The 27,748-nt window shown below is 39.0% G+C and overlaps 1 protein-coding gene across 5 annotated transcripts; it reads right to left on the bottom strand.

Annotated features, from left to right (window-relative positions):
* map6a (microtubule-associated protein 6a) lies at window positions 1-27,503 on the bottom strand. 5 transcript variants are annotated; one of them, XM_051907875.1, is made up of 5 exons: window positions 26,370-27,503; window positions 11,839-12,052; window positions 8,933-9,147; window positions 2,924-3,034; window positions 1-509 (listed from the first exon to the last, which is right to left on the bottom strand). In XM_051907875.1, the coding sequence occupies exons 1-5, from the start codon at window positions 27,077-27,079 to the stop codon at window positions 377-379; spliced, it is 1,383 nt and encodes a 460-aa protein (XP_051763835.1). In that variant the 5' UTR covers window positions 27,080-27,503; the 3' UTR covers window positions 1-376. The 5 variants fall into 5 exon arrangements, with proteins under 5 accessions (XP_051763835.1, XP_051763836.1, XP_051763838.1 ...); XM_051907876.1 differs by lacking the exon at window positions 2,924-3,034 and having other exon boundaries at window positions 26,370-27,494; XM_051907878.1 differs by lacking the exon at window positions 2,924-3,034 and having other exon boundaries at window positions 8,970-9,147; window positions 26,370-27,492.
* Window positions 27,504-27,748: the final 245 nt, after the last annotated feature.

Below are 27,748 nucleotides of genomic sequence, written 5' to 3'. Positions count from 1 at the left end.
AACACTGATTTGTTCATATTTATTAGACTTTCAAACAGTATGTTATACTATAAGGAAGCACTTAATGACATGATATTTGCTACTCTAAATGATCATCATCGCAACATTGTATGTTTTGAGAAAAAGCATGAAACAAAATACATTTATAGCACCATTTCAGTTGTCGCAAACAGTCTGGGAGCGCAAGTACTTTTTGTTCATGTTTTTCTCATTGGGAAGCTCATAATTTAGTCTTAATCTATAACATACAATATATACATACAGTACTTTAAATCCACATCTCTCTCTGTCTGCAAAAATATTTCCTAAAATATTTCTCATTACTTCAGTGTTCTGTCTATAGCTGCCTGCCTTCCTCTTAGTCATGTGCTTTGTGTCAGTACTTGACATCCGGAGCGAACCGGACTACTCCCCGACTCCGTGGTTCTGGTCGTTCCACCAGTGGTTCTCCTCCAGAGGTACCCGCGGAATAATAATCGCTGACTCGTCCGAGGCCAGACTCAGATTCACTAGGAAGCAGCACAGTGTTATTGCCAAAGGAGGAGCGGAAGGGCGACAGAGGGAGAGAAAGAAAGAGAGAGACACAGAGACACAACATGAGGTGTTTTATCTGGTAGATAGCATTGTGCATTAGAAGAAATGAGTCTTTGAGCATTCTGAGACCACTTTTTATTCATTATTTCTATTTATAGAGATTCTATTTGTAGCGAGACCGATGTAAGTGATAACAGATCAAGCAGATGTTTGAATGAGTAGAGAAATACATCTAATAGCCAATAACATATGCTAAAGATATTATTTACAGCCTTGAGTGCATTCCGTTTGGAATCTTGAATATAGCCGTGGCTAAAGGATCTTGTTTGGCACGACGCGCAACTGACTCGTTTAGCTGGGATTATATTCACAATACGGCACAACTTTGAGTGCCTTATTGCTTTCATTATGCGGTTGTTACATATTTGAATAATTAAGGATGAAAATGTTTATTAAAACTTATTTGTATTAAGCAAATTCATTAAGTGGAATCTGAAGATATAGTCCCCGATATAACAGAACGCTGCTATGAAACAAACACTTTACACTGTCAGTTTTTGGGATTGACAACCACATTTACTTACAGGTGTGGTCTCGAAATGTCTATTTCACACAGACTTACAGTAGCGTCTCGAATACTGTCTGTATGCAGGGTTGCCAGGTTTTCACAACAAAACCCGCCCAACTGCTACTCAAAACTAGCCCAATCATGTTTCAGGGGTATCCCCTGGTAAAAATTGCCAAGGGGGTAAAATCTGTGTTTTTTGGCGGGGTTCCCCTGGTAAAATTCGCATTCCAAGGGTTAAATATCATGTTATTCGGGGTTGCTTCAACCCACGGACATGAAAAATAACCCTCGGCAACAGTGTTAAAGTAGCCCAATTCCGCAGGAAAACCACGGTTTTCACAACAAAACCCGGCCATGGTAAAAAACGCATTCCGGGGGTAAAATCCACGTTTTTGGTGGGGTTTCCTGGTAAAATTTGCATCCCGGGGGCTAAATATGTTATTTGGGGTCGCTTCAACTTGTGGATATTAAAAACTACCCACGGCAACAGTGTAAAAGTAGCCCAAAACTGCGGACTTGGCAACACTGTCTGTATGTAACAGGTAACTGTAAGTGCACTCGTCTTCTGTGAACGGTAAGCCCCGCCTTCTTTGATCTGATTGGTCATCACAATCATTTTGAACTTACAGGCTATGTTCAAATCCTGCAGTCCAAATCCAATTTTTGTGCATATCCGATTGAAATCCGATCAGATTTACCAAGTGTGAACAGCAAAAAAAAAAAAATCACATAAAATGCGATTTTTACAAATCAGTTTCAAGCTACATTCATATGTTGTTTGAAATATCTGAAAATCCGTTTTAGACTGACTGCTCTGATCGGATTTCGTGTGGTTTATGTGACTTTCTCACACCACGTCAGACAATTACAGGCATGTACTGACCAATCAGCAGCCAGGACTAAAACAATCTGTTTGGGCAAAAATCTGAGATCACGTTGAAAATCTTTAATTCTTTATCCTAAATGAAACTATGATTAAATAAACATATGTATTTATAATATTTCTTAGTTAAATATTGTACTGTATGTCTAGGTCACTAATTAAAAGCAAATTTGTCACAATTTTTTGCTTTTAAACCAACCCATTTTCACTAGTGGTCTCAGATGTTTGGACCCCACAGTCATACTGTGATCTCAGGTTGTTCAAAGGAAAAGTCCAAAAATAAAAGCCAGCATGAAAACAACAAGACAGACACCACTAAACAAGAATACAATGTGCTTTGTGTTTCTAATACTGAAGAAGATTTAAATATCATCAAGTTAAATAAAAAAAGAAAAGAAATTAATCTATGAGTGACATTTAAAGTTCACTGTAAATGGATTGTTCCAGCATTAAGGAGAAGAGATTGATGGTACATCAAATTACAAGTACCACAAAAAAATATTACACCTCAAACTCTTTTATAGGGAGCAATACATTAAGAAAAAATGCCTATTCCTTGACCTTTTTTTCTACAAGAACACAGTAACAAGCTTGTATGTGATATTAGTCCACATTAAACATGCATGTATAAAAAAAACACTAACAAAGTTTTAAACATCCCCCAAAAACAACAGGAAAACAACATACAGTACATGAGCAAGTCAAACTGTCCTATTCAACCTCCTTTGGTCCAACACTTTCCATATGGAAGAGAATACGCATGGGAGCAAATCAAAAGGTGAAGAACATTGAGCAGTTATGGTGTACTCAATTCTCAATGGAAACACTAGAGCACGAAGCACTAACAACACTACAGTTTCCCTCAGTGAGTAATAATTGTGCTGCTGAAGTACGGATGGAGGCGGAAGAAGCTTTTTCTATTCTCAGGCGAGTATTACCTTGGGTCAGGCAGTGCACAGCGCCACAGGTGTTGCTTTAGTGTCTGCACCCAACCAATATCTCGGATGGGCTGACAGAGCTGAATGTAGTGGTACTGTTTTAGCATAACCCTTCAAACGAACGACAAGATCACTCGTTAGCTGAACATTAAAGTAATTAAAGGGATGGGTTACCCCAAAATGAAGATTCTGTCATTTTTAAGGCTCGTTCACAACAAGGACGTTAACTATAATCATAAAGGTCTCAAAAAATGTTCTAAAAATCGTTCTAAATGTAAAAGAGTCCACACGATAACTATAACAATAACGGTACAGAGAAGCAATATCGTTGGTATCACTTTTCAAGCTGATGTACGATAAAAAACATTGACAGCCAATCAGAATCCATCCTGCTTTAGAGCTCGACCATTTAAAGCGGAAGACGACAAAGTGCGTGCATAGAATTAATAGAACGATATATTGTCTGCTGGTGCGGACGCTAATATAGTTATTGTTATAGTTATATTTATAGTTACTGTTCTTTGTGTGAACGGGCCTTTACTCACCCTCATGTTGTTCCAAACTTGACTTTCTTTCTTCCATGGAACACAAAATGAAATGCTGCAGCTGAATGGTCTTTTCCATACGACTATCACTATGGAGACAGAGCGCATTTAGGCCACGCCCACACCAGGGAGGAAAATAATTCAATTCTCTCCATTGACTTTGTATTGCGTGAAGCTGCCTCCCTGTCATTTCTTGCTTCTAACAAAAGACAGAACAATGCCTAAAAGCTGCTGTGTGACAAGGTGTACAGCAAACAAGCTAAAAAAAAAACCCAGAGCTAAATTTTTATAAGCTACCGAACCGTAAAAGCCAGCCTTTAAGGAGACAAAAGTGGGTACAGGCAATAAGACGTGAAGCATGGGTAAATTGTGGGATCCTGACACTCAGTATACCTCAGTATGTCTACGTGTGCAGTAAGAATTTTGTCACTGGTAAGTCAAATATCCAAATGTCAGTTTTATATATTATATTTCCTGTTGCAGATTACATCCCCCTCCAATAGGTGTAGTTCTCAGAGTAATATGACACATTGCGCTCGGTCTAAATTGCCTGTATTTACTTTTATGTCCTTAAACGCTAAATTTTTTTTGGGTCAACAACTTATAAAAACTTAGTTCTGTTATGTTTTAGCTTGTTTGCTGTACACCTTGTCACACAGAACCTTTTAGACATTGTTCTGTTTTTTGTTATAAGTCAGAAATGACAAGGAGGCAGCTTCATGCAATACAAATTCAATGGAAAGGATTGGATTGTTTTCCCCTTCGGTGGGCGTGGTTTTCAGATTATGACGCGTGTCGCTCTGTCTCTATGTGTTAAACTTTTGTATTCAACAGAAGAAAGAAAGTCATACAAGTTTGGAACGACACAAGGATGAGTAAATGATAACATAATTTTTGTTTTAGGGTGATCTATTCCTTTAACTCCCAAAGCACAATATCATTATAGATTTCAATCAATCAATCAATCAATCAATCACATCATTGAAGCCAATCATTATAGACTGACACATACCGATCTTTCAAGGACTATTTCAGTCTATTCAGAATGGGAAATCAATTGTTTCTCATTTTTACGTACATCTATGATACTTGGTCCTGGAATAGGAGACTGCATCTTTTACTACTTCGCACATATGAGACACTGAAAGCTGCAATATATCAGATTCACTCAAGATGCAAACATATATTTCTCAGCTCTCAGCTGTTAGCAATATGCACAACCATAAAGATGCCAGTACCTATTCCAGAGCCTGACACATAAAATATGAGAGTCGCAAAACCAAACATAAACCATAAACATCGGAATAGTTCTCTTCCATGTGGATTCGACATCTATGACAGCGACAGAGAGACAGACAGAAGGACAGAGGATACAGATGCACCTACCATCGTGTCCCCAAACCCTCCCACATCTCAACAAAATGAACCACGACACCTCTGTTTCTGCGTTTGCATTTATTAATTTCAATAAATATGAGCAAGCAAGAGAGAAATCACAATTCACATTATCACAGTTAAATCTGAGGCCCTTTCATATAACATTGCTTTTTTTTCTCTCCTTTTTCAGTATGCATGGACTATAGATAGCACCTGTGCTAAGCACACACACACGCGCACACACTCACTGGACATGTACAACCCCGCTAGCTGTCCCTCCTCTGTCTCCCCAGGATACCCTTCCCTTAATTCCCACATTATATTAGCACAGTAATTGAGTCACCAAAGGCTGCAAAATAAAAGAAAAGGCCCTCACCCTGGGGCGTAGTCAGCTTCAGAGCACAGCACTGAAGAGAATGGGCTACATGTGGCTGTATTCTAAAGCCAGACTGAAGAAATGAATACTTTCATTCATTAAATTCTGAAACTTTGTGTCAACTGACTGGATTTGAAGCTTGTATATAATATATTTCAGGTATTCATAATCCCTTAGAATATATAATAGTTTATATATTTTCATAAATAATGGTACAGTTATAATACATTTCAACTGCCTTTAAACAACATTTTACATGGTATGTGGCAACCGTGAGTTCACAGTTCATTATCAATGGGAGAGACGTGACCGAACCACTGCGTCACTTGTCAAGCTTGTTTATTATAGTCGGCATGAAATGGAAGTTGCGATAGTCTTTTCTTCTTTGACGTATATATCCGAGTAAAACAGCATCTCGAACAAGAACAAATGTAGGGCGGGACTTGAGTTTGTCCATCGGGAATTGATTGGATGGTTGTTGTTTGCTATTGCTGTGATCTCATGTGATTGACAGGTTGTCCTGTCTTCGCGCCAGTAAACACGTCATCAGAGAAGAGAAGAGATGAGATGACGCTGCAGGAGGGAGGGGAAGTTTTGATTAAAGATTTTAACGTCACATGAATTTAAAAAAATTATGTGCATGTTATAACAAATACGGCAAGACTTTCCATAAAAAAAATAAAAAAAATTGTCCATTTTGATTTCATTGTGACTTTAAGAAGAATCCCACCGCACACCACAAAAGATAAAAAGATCCTAGCTGAATTTGGAATAGCATACTACTCTTACTATTCCTGTCATATAAAGATAATTACTCTTATAAAAACAGTATGAATAGTATACTATTCTGAATTCAGCTTCTATCTTTTGTGGTTGCCCCTGTAATTGACCAATCTAGATGACTATATTTGCAAACAGTCAAACAGCATTTTTAAAGGCCCACTGAAGTGCCTTGGAAACCGCAGCATTATTCAATGTGTTGACATAATTTCCACTGAAAGAGGAAGACAGGGCGGGACATTTTTTTGAAATAGCCAATAGCATTTCGTTTATAATCACAGCTCAGCCAGAGCCGTTGAGTTCGGTAAAACCTCAGTTTCCTTCTAATCTCTAACCATTTATCCCCCAATCTCCTCCATATCGCTTTAAAATATAGCATTCTGTGCAGAATTCAAATGTGTCCAATACGTTGTGGTCTGTGCGGACTCATGCATATGACCCACTTCTGTGATATCGTGTTTCTGGACCGGAGCAGACTGTGCGCGCGCTGCAGCGGTTCGTGCGACACTAGAGTGAAACCAGACTTCATTCGCCTAAATGGAAAGCATATTTACACTGTCTTAATTGTTCCCTAACCCCTATATAGTGCACTATGTGCCATTCACCATTTACAAAATAGCAAATGTGTGAACAAGTGACCGATTTTAGCTGCAGCTTCTATTTATAATGTAGGGGGCGGGACGCTTTAGATTCTAGAGAGCATTTGATTGGTTTTATTTATAAGGCTTCAAGTAAATTTCTTCAATCTGGCAATAGATCACAGACTTACTGTGCACTGATAGGGCAAACAGGACAATGTGATCACATACTTGACATACTGAAAATGGAGAAGACCTCAACGGATGAAACCAGAGACAGAGAGAGGATTTGCAGTGGGGAGGTCCATGATAAAAAACAAAAAAACTATGCAAAGCATGATCTTACACAATGCACTTCCATAATGCCAGCAAATAAAGACATTAGGATACCAAAATGAATGTCATTCAGTCCCATTATCTACAACATCTTTAGTTCTTCCATCACAAACTGACATGAATCTGCGTCACTGTCATGTCACATGCAAGGAAAATGAAAGCCATGATTATGTGCTGTAACATCAGGCCTGATCAGATTATATATATAAAAAGGTTTTACTGCCAACACAAAATCATCTCTGAATGGATCAGCATTAAAATTTAAAGGGATAGTTCACCCAAAAATGAAAATTCTGTCATCATTTACTCACCCTTGTGTCATTCCAATCTTATGTAAATATTTTTGTCCAGAGTAAATGATGACAGAATTTCTTCCCTTTAAGTTTACATGAAATTTCCTCTTATACATGTGCATCTTGGGAAAAGGCCTTTTTGGGGCCAACATTTGAACAAAACAAATAAACAAACATAAAGAAATATGACAATGATCATGCGAGAGTAAACGAACAGCATTCCGAACAGACTGCATTCGACTTACCAATACATCAAGGGACACGTGATAATAAACAGAACAATTAGTTGAGAATACAGTTCATGTCAGTCATTGAACAACAGGGGGGATGCAGGAGCAAACAAAGCAGGAGACACTCTGGGAAAAGTCATTAATAATTAATATGTTGAATCTGCATTCACAAAAAAAAAAGGGGCTTTGATTTTAAAGCTGGCTAATCTATTGACCTTTTGAGTTCCCTCTACTTTTGGGATCCCCCATCTGTCTACCTCAGGGGCTCCCTTAGGGGGGATGGGGAGTGTGATGAAGTGTGCATGTGTGAGAAAGAGAAACAGTTGGGCGGAGTGGAGAATAGTGTTAAGGGTTGTGGTCCTTACATATTTCATGGTGTATAATGGAATATAAGCCCACTAAAACCTCAAAACCAAACAATACAAAAACATGTGTTAGTTTATCTTAGATTTTCTACAGTTTTGTTTTGCACATAAAAATCACAGTGAACATCCTATTCTATCCAAAGACAAATTTACAGTACATCCCATAATGCAATATTATGTTACAGTAATCCAGTTTGTTGTCCAGGCAACAAAGTGGTCCAAAACAAAGCCTAATTTTAATATGACCTTGACAGATGCCTTTTTGGAGATACTGATGTTCCCTTTAAGCTATTTGGAGATATTCTGTTCCTGTAATGATTCAACAACAATTTCATGATGGAATGGTTCTAAAAATGAGCAAGAAAACAAATAAAATAGTTAAAATAATCACAGGACCAAAGTGATTTGACATCACTTGGGAGCTTGGGGGGTGTTTGACTACATAAAACAGGCAACGCAAGCAGGAAATAGATCAATATAGTTTTAAAATCAAAGATGCACATTTATCAAAGATTTTTTTGACTGGGAAATTGGTCTTTGTGGCTTTTATATGTTGCCTAATTTACATTTGATTTCAAAAGGCTTATCGGATACAAATTAGCTTGATTGTATAACCCTTGATAAATGAAAACCACCAGTCTGTGCATCTGATGGGAAGTAAAACATACTGTGCTTCTAGCCAATGGCTCCATGCAAGATAAGAGCATCCACTAGCCAACCAGTAGAGTGGTTGCCATAGAAACCTTGTCGTGGAGATGAGGAGAGTGGGTGGAGCTATAGTAAATGCAAACGCTTTGATATTACTGGCGAGATTGCGAGGCAAAATAGAAGAAAAACATCAAATTTCAACCCTGAAAATGTTCTAAAAACAGCCCACTGACCTCTCAAAGAGAAAGAAAAAGAGTAAGAGAGAGAGAGAGAGGTGGCGGGTATTGGAAATATACAGTAAGGAATAAAACGAGAGGTGCATCAGATAGATAGAGAGAGAGAGAGAGACAGAGAGAAGGGGAAGCAATGGATAGAACAGTAAAGGAATGAGAACCTCTTATTAAATAATTTTGCAGCCTTCATTCAGCTTTCACCCTTTCAGGAAGAGAATAAATGAGAGAAGAATTGCAATGGTTTTTACTCTTTCGCCTCAGCCAGTTTGTTGTTGATCTCTTTACTTTTCTCCTTGTCGCCCTGCGCCGCTCTGCTCTCCGGCTGGTTCTCGGAGCTCTTCTTCTTTGAACCGCGCACAGACGTTGCCTGCTTCTCCTTGGACTTCTTCAGCGGTTTGCCAGGTGTGGCAGATGTGGTGGTGCTCTTTTTCGGTTTAGAGCGAGGAAGACTGGTTTTCTCTACCTGTACAAGACATGAAAAAGCACATAAATGGTATTTTACTACCGATATGTAACATATTTCGTTATTCAATGGGAAATAATGTAGGACAGGACTGGGACTGAATGGAAATGTTAGACTACGTTATTACTGGCTAACATTAAAGGGTTAGTTCACCCAAAAATGAAAATTATGTCATTTATTACTCACCCTCATGTCATTCTACACCTGTGAGACCTTCATTTATCTTCGAGATATTTTTCATAAAATCCGATGGCTCAGCGCGGCCTCTATTGCCAGCAAGATAATTAACACTTTCAGATGTCCAGAAAGGTACTAAAAACGTATTTAAAACAGTTCATGTGAGAACAGTGGTTCAACCTTAATATTATAAAGCAACAAGAATACTTTTTGTGCACCAAAAAACAAAATAACAACTTTTCAACACTATCTAGTCATGGCCGATTTTAAAACAATGCTTCGAAGCTTTAAGAATCTTTTGTTTCGAATCAGTGGTTCGGAGCGCCAAAGTCACGTGATTTCAGTAAACAAGGCTTCGTTACGTCATAAGGGTTTTGAAATTTCAGTAGTTCACGTGACTTTGGCAGTTTGATACGCGATCCGAATCACTGATTCGAAACAAAAGATTTGTAAAGCTTCGAAGCAGTGTTTTAAAATCGGCCATGACTAGATAGTGTTGAAAAGTTGTTATTTTGTTTTTTGGTGCACAAAAAGTATTCTTGTTGCTTTATAATATTAAGGTTGAACCACTGTAGTCACATGAATTGTTTTAAATATGTATTTAGTACCTTTCTGGCTTTTTGAAAGTGTTAATTGTCTTGCTGGCAATGGAGGCCTCACTGAGCCATCAGATTTCATCAACAATATTTTAATTTGTGTTCCGAAGACGAATGAAAGTCTTACGGGTGTAGAACGACATGAGGGTGAGTAATCAATGACATTATTTTCATTTTTGGGTGAACTAACCCTTTAATCGTCCCGCCCATTTAGCCCTGGGTGTCTTAGCCGAAAAGATATTTTATAGGACGAGAAAGTTAATACGTTTGAACCTACGTAAATTTTTCTTTTGTGTTGTAACATACATCCAAGTGAAACAAATTAGTGAAAAGAAAAAAAATTGGATGTTGGTTGTTGATTGCATGGAGGCAAATCTGAACGCGAGCTGCGAGCTTGAGGTCAACAGTAAGAAAGGGGCGGGGTTTAAGTGGACTGATTGATTGGAGAAGTTCATCATAAGTCACCAGAGAGAAGTCAGTCGTTTCACCAGAAGATCGAGTTGTGACATTCTAAGAATTATGAGGTCAAAAATGTTTGGATTATGAAACATATGCATGGATGAATTCTTCACAAAAAGATCAATGATATGCATTTAGAAAACAGAATTTTCATTTCATGATGACTTTAAAGAAGTAAATCTTAAAGGGTTAGTTCACCCAAAAATGAAAATTCTGTCATTAATTACTCACCCTCATGTCGTTCCAAACCCGTAAGACTTTTGTAAGACATTTTCGTTCATACGAATGAAGATCTTTTTGATGAAATCTGAGAGCTTTTTGTCCCTCCATAGACAGCTACACAACTGAAACTTTGACACTTCAAAAAGTTCATAAAGGGATCGTAAAACTAATCCATATGAATTGAGCAGTTTAGTCCAAATTCTCTGAAGAGACTCCATCGCTTTATATGATGAACAGATTTAATTTTAGGGTTTTATTCACATATAAACATTGATCACAAACATAAACAGAAGCTCAACCGAAGCTGCTTGACATGCGAGAACAAACCTCTTGGGGAAGCTGCGTAACACACGAGAATGAACCTCATTGGTTCTCGCACGCATCAAACAAACATGCTTGAGCTTCTGTTTATCACAACTGATGAGTTGATGAGTGTTTATATGTGAATAAAGCCTAAATTAAATCTGTTCATCATATAAAGTGATCATGTCTCTTCAGAAAATTTGGACTAAACCACTCAATTCATATGGATTATTTTTACGATCTCTTTATGAACTTTTTGAAGCGTCAAAGTGTCAGTTGTGTAGCTGTCTATGGAGGGACAGAAAGCTCTCAGATTTCATCAAAAAGATCTTCATTTGTGTTCTGAAGATGAATGAAAGTCTTATGGGTTTGGAACGACATGAGGGTGAGTAATTAATGACCAAATTTTCATTTTTGGGTGAAGTATCCCTTTAAAATTTTGATTTCACATTGTTAAGACCGCACACAGATATTTGTGATTCAAAAATAGCTGAAAAAATCACTTTTGATCATACAAGTTTTGGTCACACAAAGGCCACACAGTATACTAATCTCAAAACATGCACTGTTAGCAAAGATCCTAATTAGCCAGAACTGACTCTCATGCTAATATAAAGCAAGTCAGAACAGTTCAACATAATGAAAGAAAGCGCTGATGCTGATTCGATGCCAAAAAAAGACACTCAACGCCTGAGGCCAAAGTTACGTCAAACTACTTTGATAAAGTACTGCTGAGAAAAAAAAAAAAAAAAAAAAACTGTTGTTCAGTTATTTTCCAGCCACTGAGCACATAAATTGCTGACATAAAGTTACTGAACCCAATAATTGATTTCCAACCTTCTGCACCAAGCACAACAAGAAAGTAACCCATAGTGCTCAACCCCTAATCTGAATATTGTGTAGTTTTTCTTAACTTCTACACACAGGCTCTTACCTTACTGGTCTCTCTATAAGGTTCATGATACAGTGTGCGTATCCTCCTCCTCTCCAGGGCCTTGTTGTCATCTGGCTGCAGATTGGCCTGGTAGCCCCTGTAGGTGGCGCTGTAGCTGGTCTCCAGAGCAGTTCTCTCATCGGGAATCTTATACTGAGACTGGGCCCTGGTGACCTTCACAGATTTTACATCTGTGTAGGCTTTGAACTCATTCCTAAGATTAAGAAACAGATAACATCACAAATTATTGGAAAATTGAGAGTAGTGGGTGATTCATCCCACACATATTGAATTTCAAGACCACACTGTGAATCCAGAAAGGTATAACACTGAAATATTATACTGAAAGTGCACAGTTAAATCTGAGGTGTGTAGTTTATTGGCAAAAGATTTTTTTTTTCTTTCAGGCTTGAGTTTCACAGCCGTGAACTATGATTTGCTACTTGCTAATCCACAGAAGGTGGGGGGGCAGACATTCTCATTCTAGAGAGCATTTGATTGGATTAACAATATAAGTCCAAGATGAGTCATCAATATTTTTGATCCGTTTTTTGCATATTTTAAATTCTTATATCTGCTACAAGTTACATTGTCAATGTTTAGAAGTACACTAGCATATAGTAGATTACCTCAAATCTAATATACAAAACTTTAAAGGGTTAGTTCACCCAAAAATGAAAATTCTGATATTAATTACTCACCCTCATGTCGTTCCACACCTGTAAGACCTTCGTTCATCTTCGGAACACAAATTAAGATATTTTTGATAAAATCCGATGGCTCAGTGAGGCCTGCATTGCCAGCAAGATAATTAACACTTTCAGATGTCCAGAAAGCTACTAAAGACATATTTAAAACAGTTCATGTGACTACAGTGGTTCAACCTTAATGTTATAAAGCAACGAGAATATTTTTCGTGTGCCAAAAAAACAAAATAACGACTTTTCAACAATATCTAGTGATGGGCGATTTCAAAACACTGCTTCATGAAGTTTCGAAGCTTTACGAATCTTTTGTTTCAAATCAGTGGTTCGAAGTGTGTATCAAACTGCCAGAGTCACGTGATTTCAGTAAACAAGGCTTCGTCACGTCATTAGTGTTTCAAAATTTCAATGGTTTACCATTAGGGGGCGTGACTTTGGCAGTTTGATACACGCTCCGAACCACTGATTCGAAACAAAAGATTCATAAAGCTTCGAAGCTTCATGAAGCAGTGTTTTGAAATCGCTCATCACTAGATATTGTTGAATAAAGTCATTATTTTGTTTTTTTGGCACACAAAAAGTATTCTCGTTGCTTCATAACATTAAGGTTGAACCACTGTAGTCACTGTAGTTTTAAATATGCCTTTAGTAGCTTTCTGGACATCTGAAAGTGTTAATTATCTTTCTGGCAATCCTCACTGAGCCATCGGATTTTATCAAAAATATCATAATTTGTGTTCAGAAGATGAACAAAGGTCTTACGGGTGTGGAACGACATGAGGGTGAGTAATAAATGACAGAATTTTCATTTTCGGGTGAATTAAACCTTTCATTTTAATTTTAATTTTAATAGGGTCAACCATTGCTATTCCTCAGCCACATATATTGCCATTTTTATGTTATGATCACAGATCACACAGATCAAGACAGCAATCCTTCAGATTACAACAAGGCGCTATATTGTATACAAGACACAACAATGACTGCATATAGAATAATTATTTGGTACAGCTATATATAGACACTGCAGTATAGATCTAGATTGATATACACCCTCCATAATGCAGAGATTTCCCTCCATCTGCATCACAGCAGAAGAGTTTTTCCTCAGGCAGTGGCCACTTCTTTTGGATGAGTAATGAGTCTTTATTCACGGAGATGACACAGACAAATGGTATATACTTCACGGGTATGTGCATTGCAGATTACCCAACATGCAACTTATCTGCAGTACATCAAACACACATGCACACATACAGACAGAAATCACTGAGAGCAGCACAAAACAGAAGTCTGAGACTAACTCTGTTCACCTAAAAAATAATTTAAAAACAGACTGATTCACTAATGAATCACTTCAGATCGATTTGTGAACTGGTTTTAACGATTCAGTCAAAAATTTCACTGTCAAATCAGAATCACTATGTCTTGTGAGCATGATACATAAAAATTTCTAGCTGAGGAAAGATGGAACACTGGATATTATCCACTTTATACATTTACATGACTTTGAAAGATTTCTATTAATTTTCATGACTTTTCCAGGCCTGGAAAACATAATTTCAAAATACTCTTATTTTTGACCATGGGAACCCTGCCTCTCTCTTTCTGTTTGGTTCTGTAACATTACAACCTCAGAGAGGCAGACTGATTGATTTGGTTTGATAGAACAGGAAAGTGGTGGGAATGTCAGGCAGGGTGAACCATTATCATACCATTAGATCAATTAGTTGCTTAGCTTGCATGAATAAGAATCAAATCAATACCTCTTTGTATGAAACAGAATCAACCATTCTGACATATTAAGATTAGGTTTAAAAAAAGAACTAAGAATATTTGATATCACAGACTGTTCTACTGGAGATGAGATTAGAAAAGATTACTGGATCAAACTCCTTTACAGTCAGAATGAGGAAAGATTCTAAACAGGAAAGGCCTCTTATTATGTGATCACCAAGCTGATGAACAAAGTCATGGGACAGCATGTGGGGGAACATTATTAACCCCCTCAGAGAAAATAAGAGATGTGAAAATCACATGATCAATGGCATGCATTATAGATGAATATTTCAGGTTAAATACAAGTGACTCTCTATCAACAGCACTAATAGCAGGAAAAAAGAACAGCAGAAAATAATTTTGACTCTCAGTTTGTAGAAAGGTAAAAAAAAATAAAATAAAAAAAAAAGTATGGGTGTTTCTTCAACTTTGAGCATTTAAATGATCAGGGGGTTTACTATTAAAACAAACCCAACCAAAACCTTTTTTCTTTTTGTTATATGAAGGTCAAATAAAATCAGTCTTGGAAACTATTTACTTTTCAAATGCTTTTTGTGTATAGATTTTGGTGTTAGATTTACTCAGATTAGATTTATGTTCCATACCCAAACTTTCAATATGAAAAATATAATTATTTAAATATAGCTGCGAGCATTATCGGGGTTCAATCACTTTAAGGCCTTTAAGCACATGTGCAAAAAGGTATTATGTTTTAATTAGCAAGCCTGTATCCATCTTGATCATAAATGGAACAGAGCATTTACAGCAAATACAGATAATTTACCATAGAAAATAGATCGTTTTTAAAGCTTTTTAACAGTTATCTATGTTCAGCAAAAAACCTAGGACTAGTTCGCCAAAGTTTTTTGAAATAATCTCCTATATTTAATGAATGATTTGATGGACAGCAACGGTCCTAGAGGAAAAGTTGCTCAGAATGAGGAGTTCTACCATGTGGTACGAATGTCGTGGGCATGCGCAAAAAAACATGCGATACACAATGTTTTACGCATGTGAAAAATGCAAAGGCATTGTCTGATAGCCGCTCAAACTTCAGTGGCCGACAGTGGACATGTTTTTAAAGGCCACATAGACAGTCATGGCCCCTCGGACGAAGACACTGCATGCCAATTTTCAAGTCGATCGGACTAACGGTGAAGTAATTATAGCCGTGTTCATGTTTTTTACTGTTATAGGGCCACCAAGTGGCCATTCGTCGCGTCCTTTTTCACACGACCACAGAACAAGCTCTTATATAGGTGTGCTGAGTTTGGTGAAAAATTAAAAATTACAATAGGGTTTCAGCGCTATGTGCTTGAACCCCTAATAAAAAAATAAATGTAATTTCTACAACAGAATGCTACTAATAGTGTTATTTTAGTATTATTGATTTTAGTATAATTTTGAATTGGTTTTTATTTTTTATATTTTCAGTCATTTTTAGTTTAAGTTTTAGTACTTAAGTTTATTTTAATTCAGTTAGTTAAGGCAACATTTCTCATTTACACTTACGTTTTTTATCTAATATTTACAAAACAATAAACAACAACAACTCTGGCTATTATTAAACATACATAATTTGAGATGTGTTAGAAATGTCATTGTTGTTTTGATCTTTTAGATGCATGCATTGAGAGTTTGACTGTAATATTGTGGCTAGTGTTTTGATTTAATGTGAGGCCTCCCTTCTCTCCCTGTTGAGAGCACAGGGGAGCGAAAAGAAAGAAGTGAAAGTTGTTACATAAGACAAATGAAGTCCAGTCAGAATGCTAGAAAAGGCAGTACAAAGGCAGCTTATAGAAGTTCAAGGCCACAGGCAGCAAACACTCACAGGACAAACATGAAAGAAGAAGGGGGAGGAGTCAGAGTTTATACGGCATAAGATAAAGCAACACACACATATAAAATGAGACTGAATGAGAAAGACATGAAGACAGAGAGAGAAGGTTTTACACACATACAATTGGACTGCCAACAATGAGCTTAGTGTGCTTATTGTAAATCAGTGCTTGGTACCAGCTGTCAAATCATTCATTTGATAAAGGACATCAACACTGTTCTACAATGTTGTTTTACACCTACTTATTTTCTTACTAATCTAACAGAATTAATTTATGGAAAATCACAATATTTATTTAAATGAGCTCACACATTTAATTAACTGTTGACATCAAAAGTCATCTGTATATTTGAGCATACAGTGAGGTTGATGCCTCTTCTTCTCCCCAGGCATTGAGCTTTTGTGAACAGCCGTCACTATGGTGATATGCTGGCACTAGAGAATTGTGTGGTGGGGCGCCAGAGCAGTGCATCATGGGTAGGCTTGGCACATTGGAGTAATGTGGTGTTTAACAGAAGCATGTAAAGCTGTTTTGCTTTTTACTTGGATCCAAAAACAACATCCTGATTATTTTAATGTAGTCTAGACCTGTCAGATGTCAACACAGCGCCTGATGCTACCAAAAATAGACAGAGTATTTGAATGAATCAAAACTGATTCCTTCTATTTAATCCACCAGCACTGAAAACAATTAGTGCAATTGCTAAGTTTGATTTTAGTAACAGACTTGCTCTCAAATAGGTCCAAATCAAGGTTTCCTCCACCATTTGCATCATCTTTCTGCTGCTCCTACAGCATGACATATTCCTTCTGACATTCACTTTGGACTCCAAGTGAATCCCAATGAGATTAGCCGTGTAATACTGCCCTGTAAGGCAAAACTCTCTCTCATTTCTCTCTCTCTCTCTCTCTCTCTCTCTCTGCTGCTTCTTCTGTTATTGATTCCAGTGTTTGAATGGTTACAGTGCCTTCAATTACTGCACAAGGAAGGAAAGGCATAAAAATTATGTTTATTTACTGCATCATTCTGTACAATGTGAGCAACTTATTGCACAAATGTACTTTAATTGACTCATCATCTAAGAAATCACTGATGGAATACAGGAAAAGCAAATAATTAATTTTTTCATTATTTCCTAAAATATATATTTTTTCTTATTTTAGCCTACTACTACTAAATATGTTCAGAGGAGTGTTATTTTAGTAATTATATGTGATTTCTATTTAGCTTTAATTTAGATTTATTTTAATATTTCAACTTATTTTAGGGCTGCACAATTAATCAAATTTCTAATCATGATTACATGTAAGGACGCTGAGGCGGCATTAGAATCCATGTGCAGTGTTTAATGTATCCACAGCAAACAAATCCAAAACAGCAGGCAAATGATCGTAAACGTGAGGCAGGCAGAGGTACAAACACAATAAGGCAGTCCAAACCAGGCAACAGAACAGTGGGCAATCCAAAAGGCAGTAAACAGGTGAAACAGGCAATGATCATACACAATAAGGCAAATAATAGCAATGGGTAAACGCTCGGTAAGGCAGACAGGCTGGCAATACTTCGCAAAGCACAAGGAGCAAGGCCATGCTTAAAATGTCCACCAAACAGGAAGTAACCAGTGAAGCAGAAGGAGCGGCATACAGTCAGTACTCGGGAGAGGGCTCCCTCTGCTGGCGTGGCGTTACAGAATCCCCCCCCCCCAGGAGCGACTCCTGGCGCTCTACGTGGACGTCCCCGTGGTCGCGGTGCTGGACGATCGGGTCTGGCTCGATGAAATTCCTCAATTAGTGATGGATCCAGAATGTCGTGAGCGGCTACCCAGGATCTCTCTTCAGGTCCGTATCCCTCCCAGTCCACCAAGTATTGGAGCTGACCCCCTCTCCGTCTGGAGTCCAACAACTCCTTTACCGCATATGCCGGGGTTCCATCAATGTCCAGCGGTGGAGGTGGCTCTCGGTTCTCGACGTTGGGGTCAGCATCCGGGTGGACCGGTTTCAGGAGGGAAACATGGAAGGAGGGAGAGATGCGATAATTAACAGGAAGCTCTAACTCATAAGTGACCGCATTAATCGGTCTCAAGATCTTGAATGGGCCTACGTACCTTGGGCTGAGCTTCCTGCTGGGTAGCCGTAGCTTGAGGTCCCGTGTAGAGAGCCAGACCCTTTGTCCAGGTTGGTAGGGAGGATGTGGGCGACGTCGTCGGTTGGCTTGAATCTCCTGATTCCTGACAGCTCTTTGTAGACGTACGTGAGCGCTGTCCCACACCCTCTCGCTACGGCGAATCCAGTCATCGACTGCAGGTACAAGGGACGGTTCTCCAGACCACGGGAACATAGGGGGTTGGTATCCTAGGACACACTGGAATGGTGTAAGACCAGTGGATGAGTGCCTCAATGAGTTCTGTGCATACTCTGCCCATGGTAGAAACTCTGACCACCGATGCTGTTCACGCCCACAGTATGATCTGAGGTATCTGCCGATCTCTTGGTTCAGCCTCTCCACTTGTCCGTTGGATTCCGGATGGTAGCCTGAAGTTAGACTGACATTAATATCAAGTTGTTTGCAGAATGCTTTCCATACCTGAGACGTGAACTGGGTTCCTCGGTCAGAAACAATATCCTCGGGGATACCGTAAACCCTGAAGACGTGGTGGAACATCGCTTGAGCAGTTTCCATAGCTGTGGGAAGACCCTTTAAAGGAATGAGTTACAATGATTACAAGGATCGTGGTAAACCCTTTAGATAGGGGCAAGTCAGTGACAAAGTCTACTGAAAGGTGTGACCAAGGTCTTTGAGGGATGGGAAATGGTTGTAATAGACCAGATGGAAGTTCTTTGGGGGTTTTAGACTGCACACACTGAACATGACTTGACGTAATTTGTTATATCCTTAACCATAGATGGCCACCAGAAGGAATTTTGCGTGAGGTGTAGTGTTCGTGAGATACCTGGATGCCCAGAGCAAAGTGACGTGTGGACCCATTGCATGACTCGGAGTCGAAGCCTGGAAGGAACATAATGTTTGTTAGCAGGACAGCCTTGTGGTGTGGGTTCATTGCTCTGTTCTCTTTGGATTTCATCCATCAGATCCCAAGTGATTGGTGCGATGATGATGGATGGCGGCAAGATGGATTCAGGTTGGTTCTCTGCCTGTGGATGATCATGTCCCCTGGAGAGAGCGTCAGCTTTGCTGTTCTTACTACCAGGACGGTAGGTCACGGTGAACTGGAATCTGGTAAAGAACAAGGACCAACGAGCCTGGCGAGGATTTAATCTTTTTGCACTTTTTATGTACTCAAAGTTCTTGTGATCTGTGATTACCTGGAAGGGGTGAGTGGAGCCTTCCAACCAATGTCTCCATTCTTCGATGGCTGCCTTCATAGCTAGAAGCTCCTTGTTGCCAACATCGTAGTTTCGCTCAGCGTCCGTGAGTTTTCTAGAAAAGTAAGCACAGGGGAAAAGCTTGCCTGGTTGTCCGTGGCGTTGGGAGAGCACTGCACCTATTCCACAGTTGGATGCGTCGACTTCCAGGACGAATGGTAAATTGGGATCGGGATGCTTTAGGATTGGTGCAGTCGTAAAGCTGTGCTTGAGGTTGGCAAATGCTTGTGTAGCGTGATCTGTCCATTTCAACTTTGACTGTTTACCTTTCAGTAGGGATGTTAGTGGTGCTGCTGTGATGCTGTAGTTGCGTATAAAGCATCGGTAGAAATTGGCAAACCCCAGAAAGCGCTGAAGCTCCTTGACTGTAGTGGGTTGGGGCCATTCAGTGACTGCCGTGATCTTGGAGTTGTCCATTTCCACACCTTGATGACTGACGTTGTACCCAAGGAAAGATGTTCGTTGGACATGGAACTCACATTTTTCTGCCTTGACATAGAGTTGATTCTCTAACAGCCTGGTGAGTACAGTTCTGACATGACCCTTGTGTTCCTCCTCAGATTTTGAATAAATCAAGATGTCGTCTATGTAAGCCACAACATATTGGTTCAGAATGTCCTTGAAGATCTCGTTAATGAAGGACTGGAAGACCGCAGGTGCATTGGCTAGCCCATACGGCATGACCTGGTATTCATAGTGCCCCCTAGTGGTCAAAAATGCAGTCTTCCACTCGTCACCTTCCTTGATTCTAATGAGGTTATAAGCACTTCTAAGATCTAGCTTGGTGTATATTTTAGCTTCTCTGAGTTGTTCAAGTGCTGCAGGAACTAGTGGTAGAGGATAGTGAAACTTAACTGTGATATTGTTCAAACCTCGATAATCAATGCATGGACGAAGTCCTCCATCCTTCTTCTCGACGAAAAAGAAGCCTGCAGCTGCTGGGGAAGTGGATGGACGAATGAAGCCAGAATTGAGAGCTTCCTCGATGTACTCTTCCATAGCTTGACTTTCTGGACGTGACAGAGGATATACTTTACTTTTCGGTGGTATGGCATTTGGTAGGAGATCTATGGCACAGTCCCATGGACGATGAGGTGGCAGTTGAGTGGCTCTGGTTTTGCTGAAGACTTCCTGAAGTTCTTGGTAGCATGATGGTATGGTGACCGGCTTACATTCTGGACTCTCTATGCTGGTGGTAAAACAAGACTGGTAATGGTGTTACTCAGGCAATTAGAAAAACAGAATTGTGACCAATGTATGATCTCACCATGTTGCCAAGAGATGACTGGGTCGTGAACAGATAGCCATGGATATCCAAGGATGATTTCATGGCACGGAGAATCAAGGACGTAGAAGGTGATGGTTTCTTGGTGAAATAGTCCTACTTGCATTTTCATGGGCAGAGTTAGTTGAGTTGATGCCATCTCCGATGGGTTTGTTGTTAACAGTGTTTACCTTGAGTGGAGGTTCACAGTGTTGGACGGGAATGTTGAATGTTGTAATGAGGTCCTGATGAATTAGGTTTAATGCTGAGCCAGAGTCAATCAGCGCTGTGAATTCAAAGGAGCCATTTTCAGCAGTAATCGTGACAGTAGTTGTGAGAGATTTGGCGTTGGTAACGGAAATATTGTCCACACTTACTTGGCTGTTGTCAGCGTAGTTTCTCCGGGCTTTGAGAGGACAGACTGCGTTGCGGTGGCCTGCATTACCGCAGTAGAAACATAGATTCTGAATCAATCGTCTTGATCTCTCATCAGTAGATAATCTCGTGACCCCTAGCTGCATGGGCTCAGGACTGGCATGATCATTGGCGTGGCTTGAGTCGGAAATCTGTGTAGTTTGCGAGGTATGCATGGGCTTTGTTGACTTGCTTTGAGGGCGATGAGTACGCATGAGATTGTCAATCTTGATGGCTAATGTGACATACTCAGAAAAGGAGTGCTCCTCACCCTTACATGCAAGCTCTGCCTGTAACTCCATATTCAAACTGCGACGAAACAGGGCCTTGAGTGACACATCGTTCCAACCACTCTGAGCAGCAAGCGTTCTGAACTCAATAGCATATTCAGCGGCGGATTTGCGGCCTTGAGTTAGTTGCATTAAACGAGTGGAAACATCCTTGCCCCCTGCTGGGTATTCAAACACATCTCTAAGTTGTTTTATGAAGTACGGGTAGGATGTTTGGAACAAGCGATCAGTTTCCCAAACTGCAGCGGCCCACTCGATCGCTTTGCCCGTTAGCAATGACATGAGGAATGCACACTTCTTCTCGTCAGAATCAAAGTCACTTCCCTGATGCATGAAAAAGATTTCTACTTGGCGGATGAAACCTTTACATTGCTCAGCAGAACCATTAAACTTGTCAGGTAATGCAAAGCTTACCTTTCTGGGCATAGGCGGTGATAGCGATCGCAAATACTGAGTGAGGTAGTCATTAGCCACTTGAGCTTTAGCCAGTTGATCACGGTACTCCTTGAGAACGTCGCTCTGATAAGCGAACGTGGCCTGTAGATTCGTAACATCTGCTGGATCCTTCGGTGGCGAAGTATTATGTAAGGACGCTGAGGCGGCATTAGAATCCATGTGCAGTGTTTAATGTATCCACAGCAAACAAATCCAAAACAGCAGGCAAATGATCGTAAACGTGAGGCAGGCAGAGGTACAAACACAATAAGGCAGTCCAAACCAGGCAACAGAACAGTGTGCGATCCAAAAGGCAGTAAACAGGTGAAACAGGCAATGATCATACACAATAAGGCAAATAATAGCAATGGGTAAACGCTCGGTAAGGCAGACAGGCTGGCAATACTTCACAAAGCACAAAGAGCAAGGCCATGCTTAAATGTCCACCAAACAGGAAGTAACCAGTGAAGCAGAGGGAGCGGCATACAGTCAGTACTCGGGAGAGGGCTCCCTCTGCTGGCGTGGCGTTACATTACAATTACAGATGCCACAATTACATAATAGTTCAAAAATGAAATTACTTTAAAAAAAAATGTCCATTACATTATTCTGTGTGATTAAGATGTGGTTTTTTTTTCTACAGGTTATCTTATGGGTTTTTTCCATTGTTTTAATTTTAGTTTCAGTATAACACTATAGTACCATGCTTTTTTTTTTTTTTTTTTACTTTTAATTATTTATAGAAGAAACCAAACCAATGTTTAGTTGACATTTGAGGCTTAATGCTATAGAAAAGCAATAAAAGTTTTTCAGAAAGAGTGTTTTTCAGCTTGTTTATTTTCATATAAAAATATGGCATGTGGTTGATTCAAACAATGGTATAAAGCTATTCAAAACATTATTCATTGTAAATTGTAATAATCTTCATTTTATTGTAATAAAACTCATTTTATTTCAGTTTCATTTCTAATTTTTTTTTTTTTGTTTTTTTGCAAATTTCATTTAATAAACTTTTTTTTATCTAATATTTATATTTTATTTCATTTCATTTCAGCTTTATTTTAATTAATACAAATATTTTTTAATAGTTTCAGGGTACGTTTACACGACAACGATGTACTAAAATTGGAAACGTTTTTCTTTGCGTTTTCGAAAAGTTTGTGTATAGACGACGACGTTGTCAAAACAACTAAAATTGCTGCATTATGCATGCCAGGCCAGTAGTTGGCGATGTCAAGTTGTAAAAAAACACTACATGCCTTTAGGCTGAACACATAATAGCTGCGTCTCACTTCAGAGGCTGCGTCCTCCGGGGGTCGCATTTGTCAGCCACATACGTCATCAAGGCAGTCTCATTTAAGAAAAGTAACCACTAGATTGCTAAGTAAGAAAGAAATTACAGTATTACAGTAATTACAGTACACCTCACAAGGAATAACAGTCAATTTTATTACGGTTACTTTTCTTAAATAAGACATTCTTGATGCAGCCTCCGAAATGAGACAGGCTATATATGCACATGACGTCACCGTTTTGCGATTGTGTAGATAATAACGGTATTGTTTTCAAAAACCTGCACTTAAAAAAACTATTTTCAAAAGTTTTCAGGCCCCTAAAATGCTGTTATCATGTAAATTAACAGCCAAAATGCATGAAAGGTTTTTCATTTTTGTCGTGTAAAAGACCCCTTAGTCTTAGTTATTAATAACAACACTGAATCAGAGGTGTGGTGTGCTATTTTAAAGTCAACAATAAAAAAATAAGAAACAAATATCCCTAAAATAATGAATAAATAAAAATAACTGCTAAACACACTCTCAGCATTTCCAAGATTTTGTGCACGACTAATATATCGTACAGAGATAAATTGCAGACCAAAGCATATTGATCTGTAGGGAGAGAGAGACAGACCAGAGAGATAAATGAAGGAAGCAACTTCCTCTCCACTGCATCCTGTCAAGGCACACCTGTTATTTCTCCGACTCAAAATAAAACACCACAGAATGATTTTGCAGGCTTCTTACAGTAAGAGGACCATTTTTTTATATCCGCTTTCATCAGCTTAAGCCCTTTCACTGCTTTGTAGCATGACAAGGCAACAAAGCAAAACTCAGGACTAAACATAAGATTAAGTTAAAGGAAATACTGAGATTTTCAGTTTAAAGAATCACACTATAACAATTCATGCATGCATTCACACAAACAAACTGAACTGATGACTCTGTGTTTTTTTCCTCTTGTGTATTTTCCTCCCAGTCAAGAAGAAAAAAGCCCGCCCTGATGCACCAAGGCATTTTTAGATTAAAGTTCTCACTCAACAAATAACCAGCCTAATATATTCAAGTCTAAAGGCTATCTTAATTGAGATTAAATTCAACACATATACATTGTTTCCATTTCCATTTAAAAAGCTCAATCTTGCTCAGATGCACAAATTAGTGATTTGCAAGCGCACATGAATGAGTGGGCGAATTATGGACAAATTACCACCTGTCAATTAAACAACTACTCAACAATGACAACGAAAAGACTTCTGAATTGAGATCCAGATCCCAAATCTGAGAACTTTCTTTCTTTACACATTTATTGTTCACTGTTTGCAATAAAAAAAAAATGACTGAAAGGGAACTGAATACCACGCAGAACCAGGAACAGCACAGCACTATACAAACTTCAGCTCCATCTGTTTTAGACAAAGACAGGCAAATAAAAGCAAATGAAAAAGCAGTTTTATATTCTAGCTGGGAAACAAAAGCTTATTTTAGGGTGCTCTCTGAATCCCACAAACCCCACAGTTTAACACCACTTTCACAACAAATAGATTATTAACAACTGGAAATTCTATAATTCACTCGCTGCCCTCATTTTGCCCTAAAGCTAACCCTGAAGAAAATGAAAGCCTTTTCCAAAAACAGCTTCTGTTCCAGTGCTCTCCTGCCCCCTGCATGTCCTGCCATCTGTAGGTGTTGTTAATACAGCATACGCAAGATTTAACCCTCAGCTGACTTCCATTTTATGACCTTTTTCACTCCACAACACTTTTTTTCCGCAATGGTATTGACTTCTATTGCTTTTATACTAAGCCAATGATCTTTTATATCCCCTAACCATAAAGACATTATTCAATAAGACATTATTTAGCATTATTTAGATAGCCTAGCACAATGTATCTTTGTGAGAGGGGAATTTGGTCCCCTCTATACACATATATTCATGTATAGATACAATGCCAGGTATAACACAGACCCTACATGTGCCAATTGCTGTTTTGCTCTGTCCTTCCTTTTTGCTGGAAGTTTCCTCCCAAAATCTGCCTCTGAATCCCTGTACAGCTGCAGTTCTCAACCTTGCACACCATTGTACAAGACAAGATACTTCTGCTGTAAGTTGCTAGTTTCCAAGCTTTTTTTATTTACAGTAACTTGGTATGTCAATGATTAAATAAAATAAACCATTTTAATTATTATATAATAATGTTATTAATTATATATAATAATTATTTTAGTTATACATAATAGTTATATATACTTTTATATAATTATTACAATTATTATAAATCATATAGATTAAATTCCAAAGGAATAATATATATATATATATATATATATATATATATATATATTATTATTATTATTATTTTTTTTACTGGCAAACAGCAGTTTCTAATATTTTGGAGCTTGGCATAATTACAAAATTGCATTTATTATAAAAATGTCCATATCTTCTTAGAGGGTTACTTCACCCAAAAATGAAAGTTCTGTCATTAATAACTCACCCTCATGTCATCCCAAATCCGTAAGACTCTTTGGTCATCTTCGGAACACAAATGAAGATCTTTTTGATGAATCTGACAGCTTCTTTAGAAAGATTCTTTAGAAAATTTGGACTAAACCACTGGATCCATATGGATTAGTTTTACGATCTTTTTATGCACTTTTTTATGCGTCAAAGTGTCAGTTGCGTAGCTGTCTATGGAGGGACAGAAAACTCTCAGATTTCATAAAAAAGATCTTTATTTGTGTTCCGAAAATGAACAAAGTCTTACGGGTTTGGAACGATATGAGGGTGAGTAATTAATGACAGAATTTTCATTTTTGGGTGAACTAACCCTTTAAGACTTTATTCATTTACATGACCATTCCAGGTTTAGTAATCACATTTTTAAAATTAGACTACATCATATATCCAGGTTTTCCAAAAGTTGGGAATTCTGGTTCTTCAAAGAAAAAAGAAAAAACAGCTGTTAATGAGGTGAATTCAAATAAGAAATATCATGATTTTTAACTTATTTTAATACTTGTTTTATCTTATTTTAAATAATTTTAAGTCATCCTAAGGGCCTACTTGGAAGTTTGAGGGCCCCTAGTGGGTCCCAGACCCCTCATTGAAAACCATCGCTGTACACTAATAATCAGCCATACCTGTAGGAGCTGCCAGAGGTGACTTCTTGTTTGATCTGCCGGTTGAGGGCATCCACAGCTGCCCTCCCTTTTCCCTCTGTCGTGGTGGCATCCCCTATGCTCTGCCCGTCCAACTTCATGTCAGCTTTGCTTTCAGAAACCATGGTCACTTTCTTGGCTTGCCTCTTTTTCCTTCCACTAGACAGGATCTCCTTCTCTTGCACCTTGTCAGCAATCTGACTCTTTTCCACCCCAGTGTCCATCATCTCTGAGTGTTTGGATCTATCAGGGATGCGGTCATTGCCCACTGAGATGGTCGGAGAGGGTTTGGGGATCCAAGGATGATCTCCCCTCTTTGGGATAGGCCAGGCTTTGTAGTCCTTCTGATACTGGGTCTCGTTGTTAAAAGGGATCTCAGGGCCATGATACTCGTTCTTGGGCTTGCAGCTGGGCTCCGGGCGAACATTCCAGTGTTTAAAGTCCTGGCGCATCACAGATCCGCTGATGTTCTCATCCCGGGCTGGAGGTCCTTTGGTCACCGCGTCGTGGTCGTTGTGAAGCGGCTGCGTTTCTATGGCGACCTTCTGGGCGGGCTGCTGCAGGTGAAGATGCTGCATTTCGGACACGTCCGAGTACTTGGTGAAAACCAACGGCACCGCAATGTCGGCCTTGTCTAGCTGGTTCCAGAACCGAGCCATACAGCAGGCTCTGGAGATACAGGGCCATGCCATGATGGTTTGCCAACGTCTTACCTACTGTTATGCCAATCTCTTCCTTTCCCCGAAGCTGTTTTGTATTCAGTTTGTGGAACTAAACGCGCTCGCGAGCCTCGCGGGAGATACGCTACACAAAATGTCTGATTCGCAATGTTTTTCCTTAAAACGATGTTGTCAAAGATGACAGGACACAAATACACTGTAAAAGATGCATTGCGGGTTCTTGTGGGGTTTAATCTGTGGAATATTCTGGTTTAGCTCTGTCCTGATCCCCTTGCGCTCGTTACAATACGAGAATTTGTGAAGACACAGCAGCCCCTCCCGCGCGCCTCCTCCGTTCAGCATCCATCGAAAGGAGCTGAATCACCTGCCACTGTCATCATCACGCAACGTCTGCAATGGGCGGGACCGCGCTCAAAGCCCCGCCCACTAAAGTAGAGCTCTGAAGACGTCGCTGTTGGAAATGATGGAAGGGATGCTCAAAAATAGTTAAAACATGTTTTACTCATTAATAATGAGCTACAGATACAGAATTAACCACTTTAAAATGCCTTTATATATATATATATATATATATATATATATATAATGTTATATATATATATGTTTTTGAAGGAAGTCTTTCATGCTCAGAAAGGCTGCATTTATTTGAGCAAATATACAATTGCAACTTGAATGAAGCTG

This window comes from Ctenopharyngodon idella, chromosome 10 (genome assembly GCF_019924925.1).
Source record: "Ctenopharyngodon idella isolate HZGC_01 chromosome 10, HZGC01, whole genome shotgun sequence".
In the NCBI taxonomy this organism is placed as follows: domain Eukaryota; kingdom Metazoa; phylum Chordata; class Actinopteri; order Cypriniformes; family Xenocyprididae; genus Ctenopharyngodon; species Ctenopharyngodon idella.
Note: the sequence above shows the minus strand (reverse complement) of the source record. Positions and strands in the feature narration are given on the sequence as shown.

Coding starts and splice junctions, on each gene's coding strand:
- map6a (XM_051907875.1), bottom strand. CDS start 27,079: ATGGCATGGCCCTGTATCTCCAGAGCCTGCTGTATGGCTCGGTTCTGG. Junction 3,035..8,932: donor AAACTGGCTGAGGCGAAAGA/GTAAAAACCATT, acceptor GTTCGTTTGAAG/GGTTATGCTAAAACAGTACC. Junction 510..2,923: donor TGTGCACTGCCTGACCCAAG/GTAATACTCGCC, acceptor GCTGCTTCCTAG/TGAATCTGAGTCTGGCCTCG.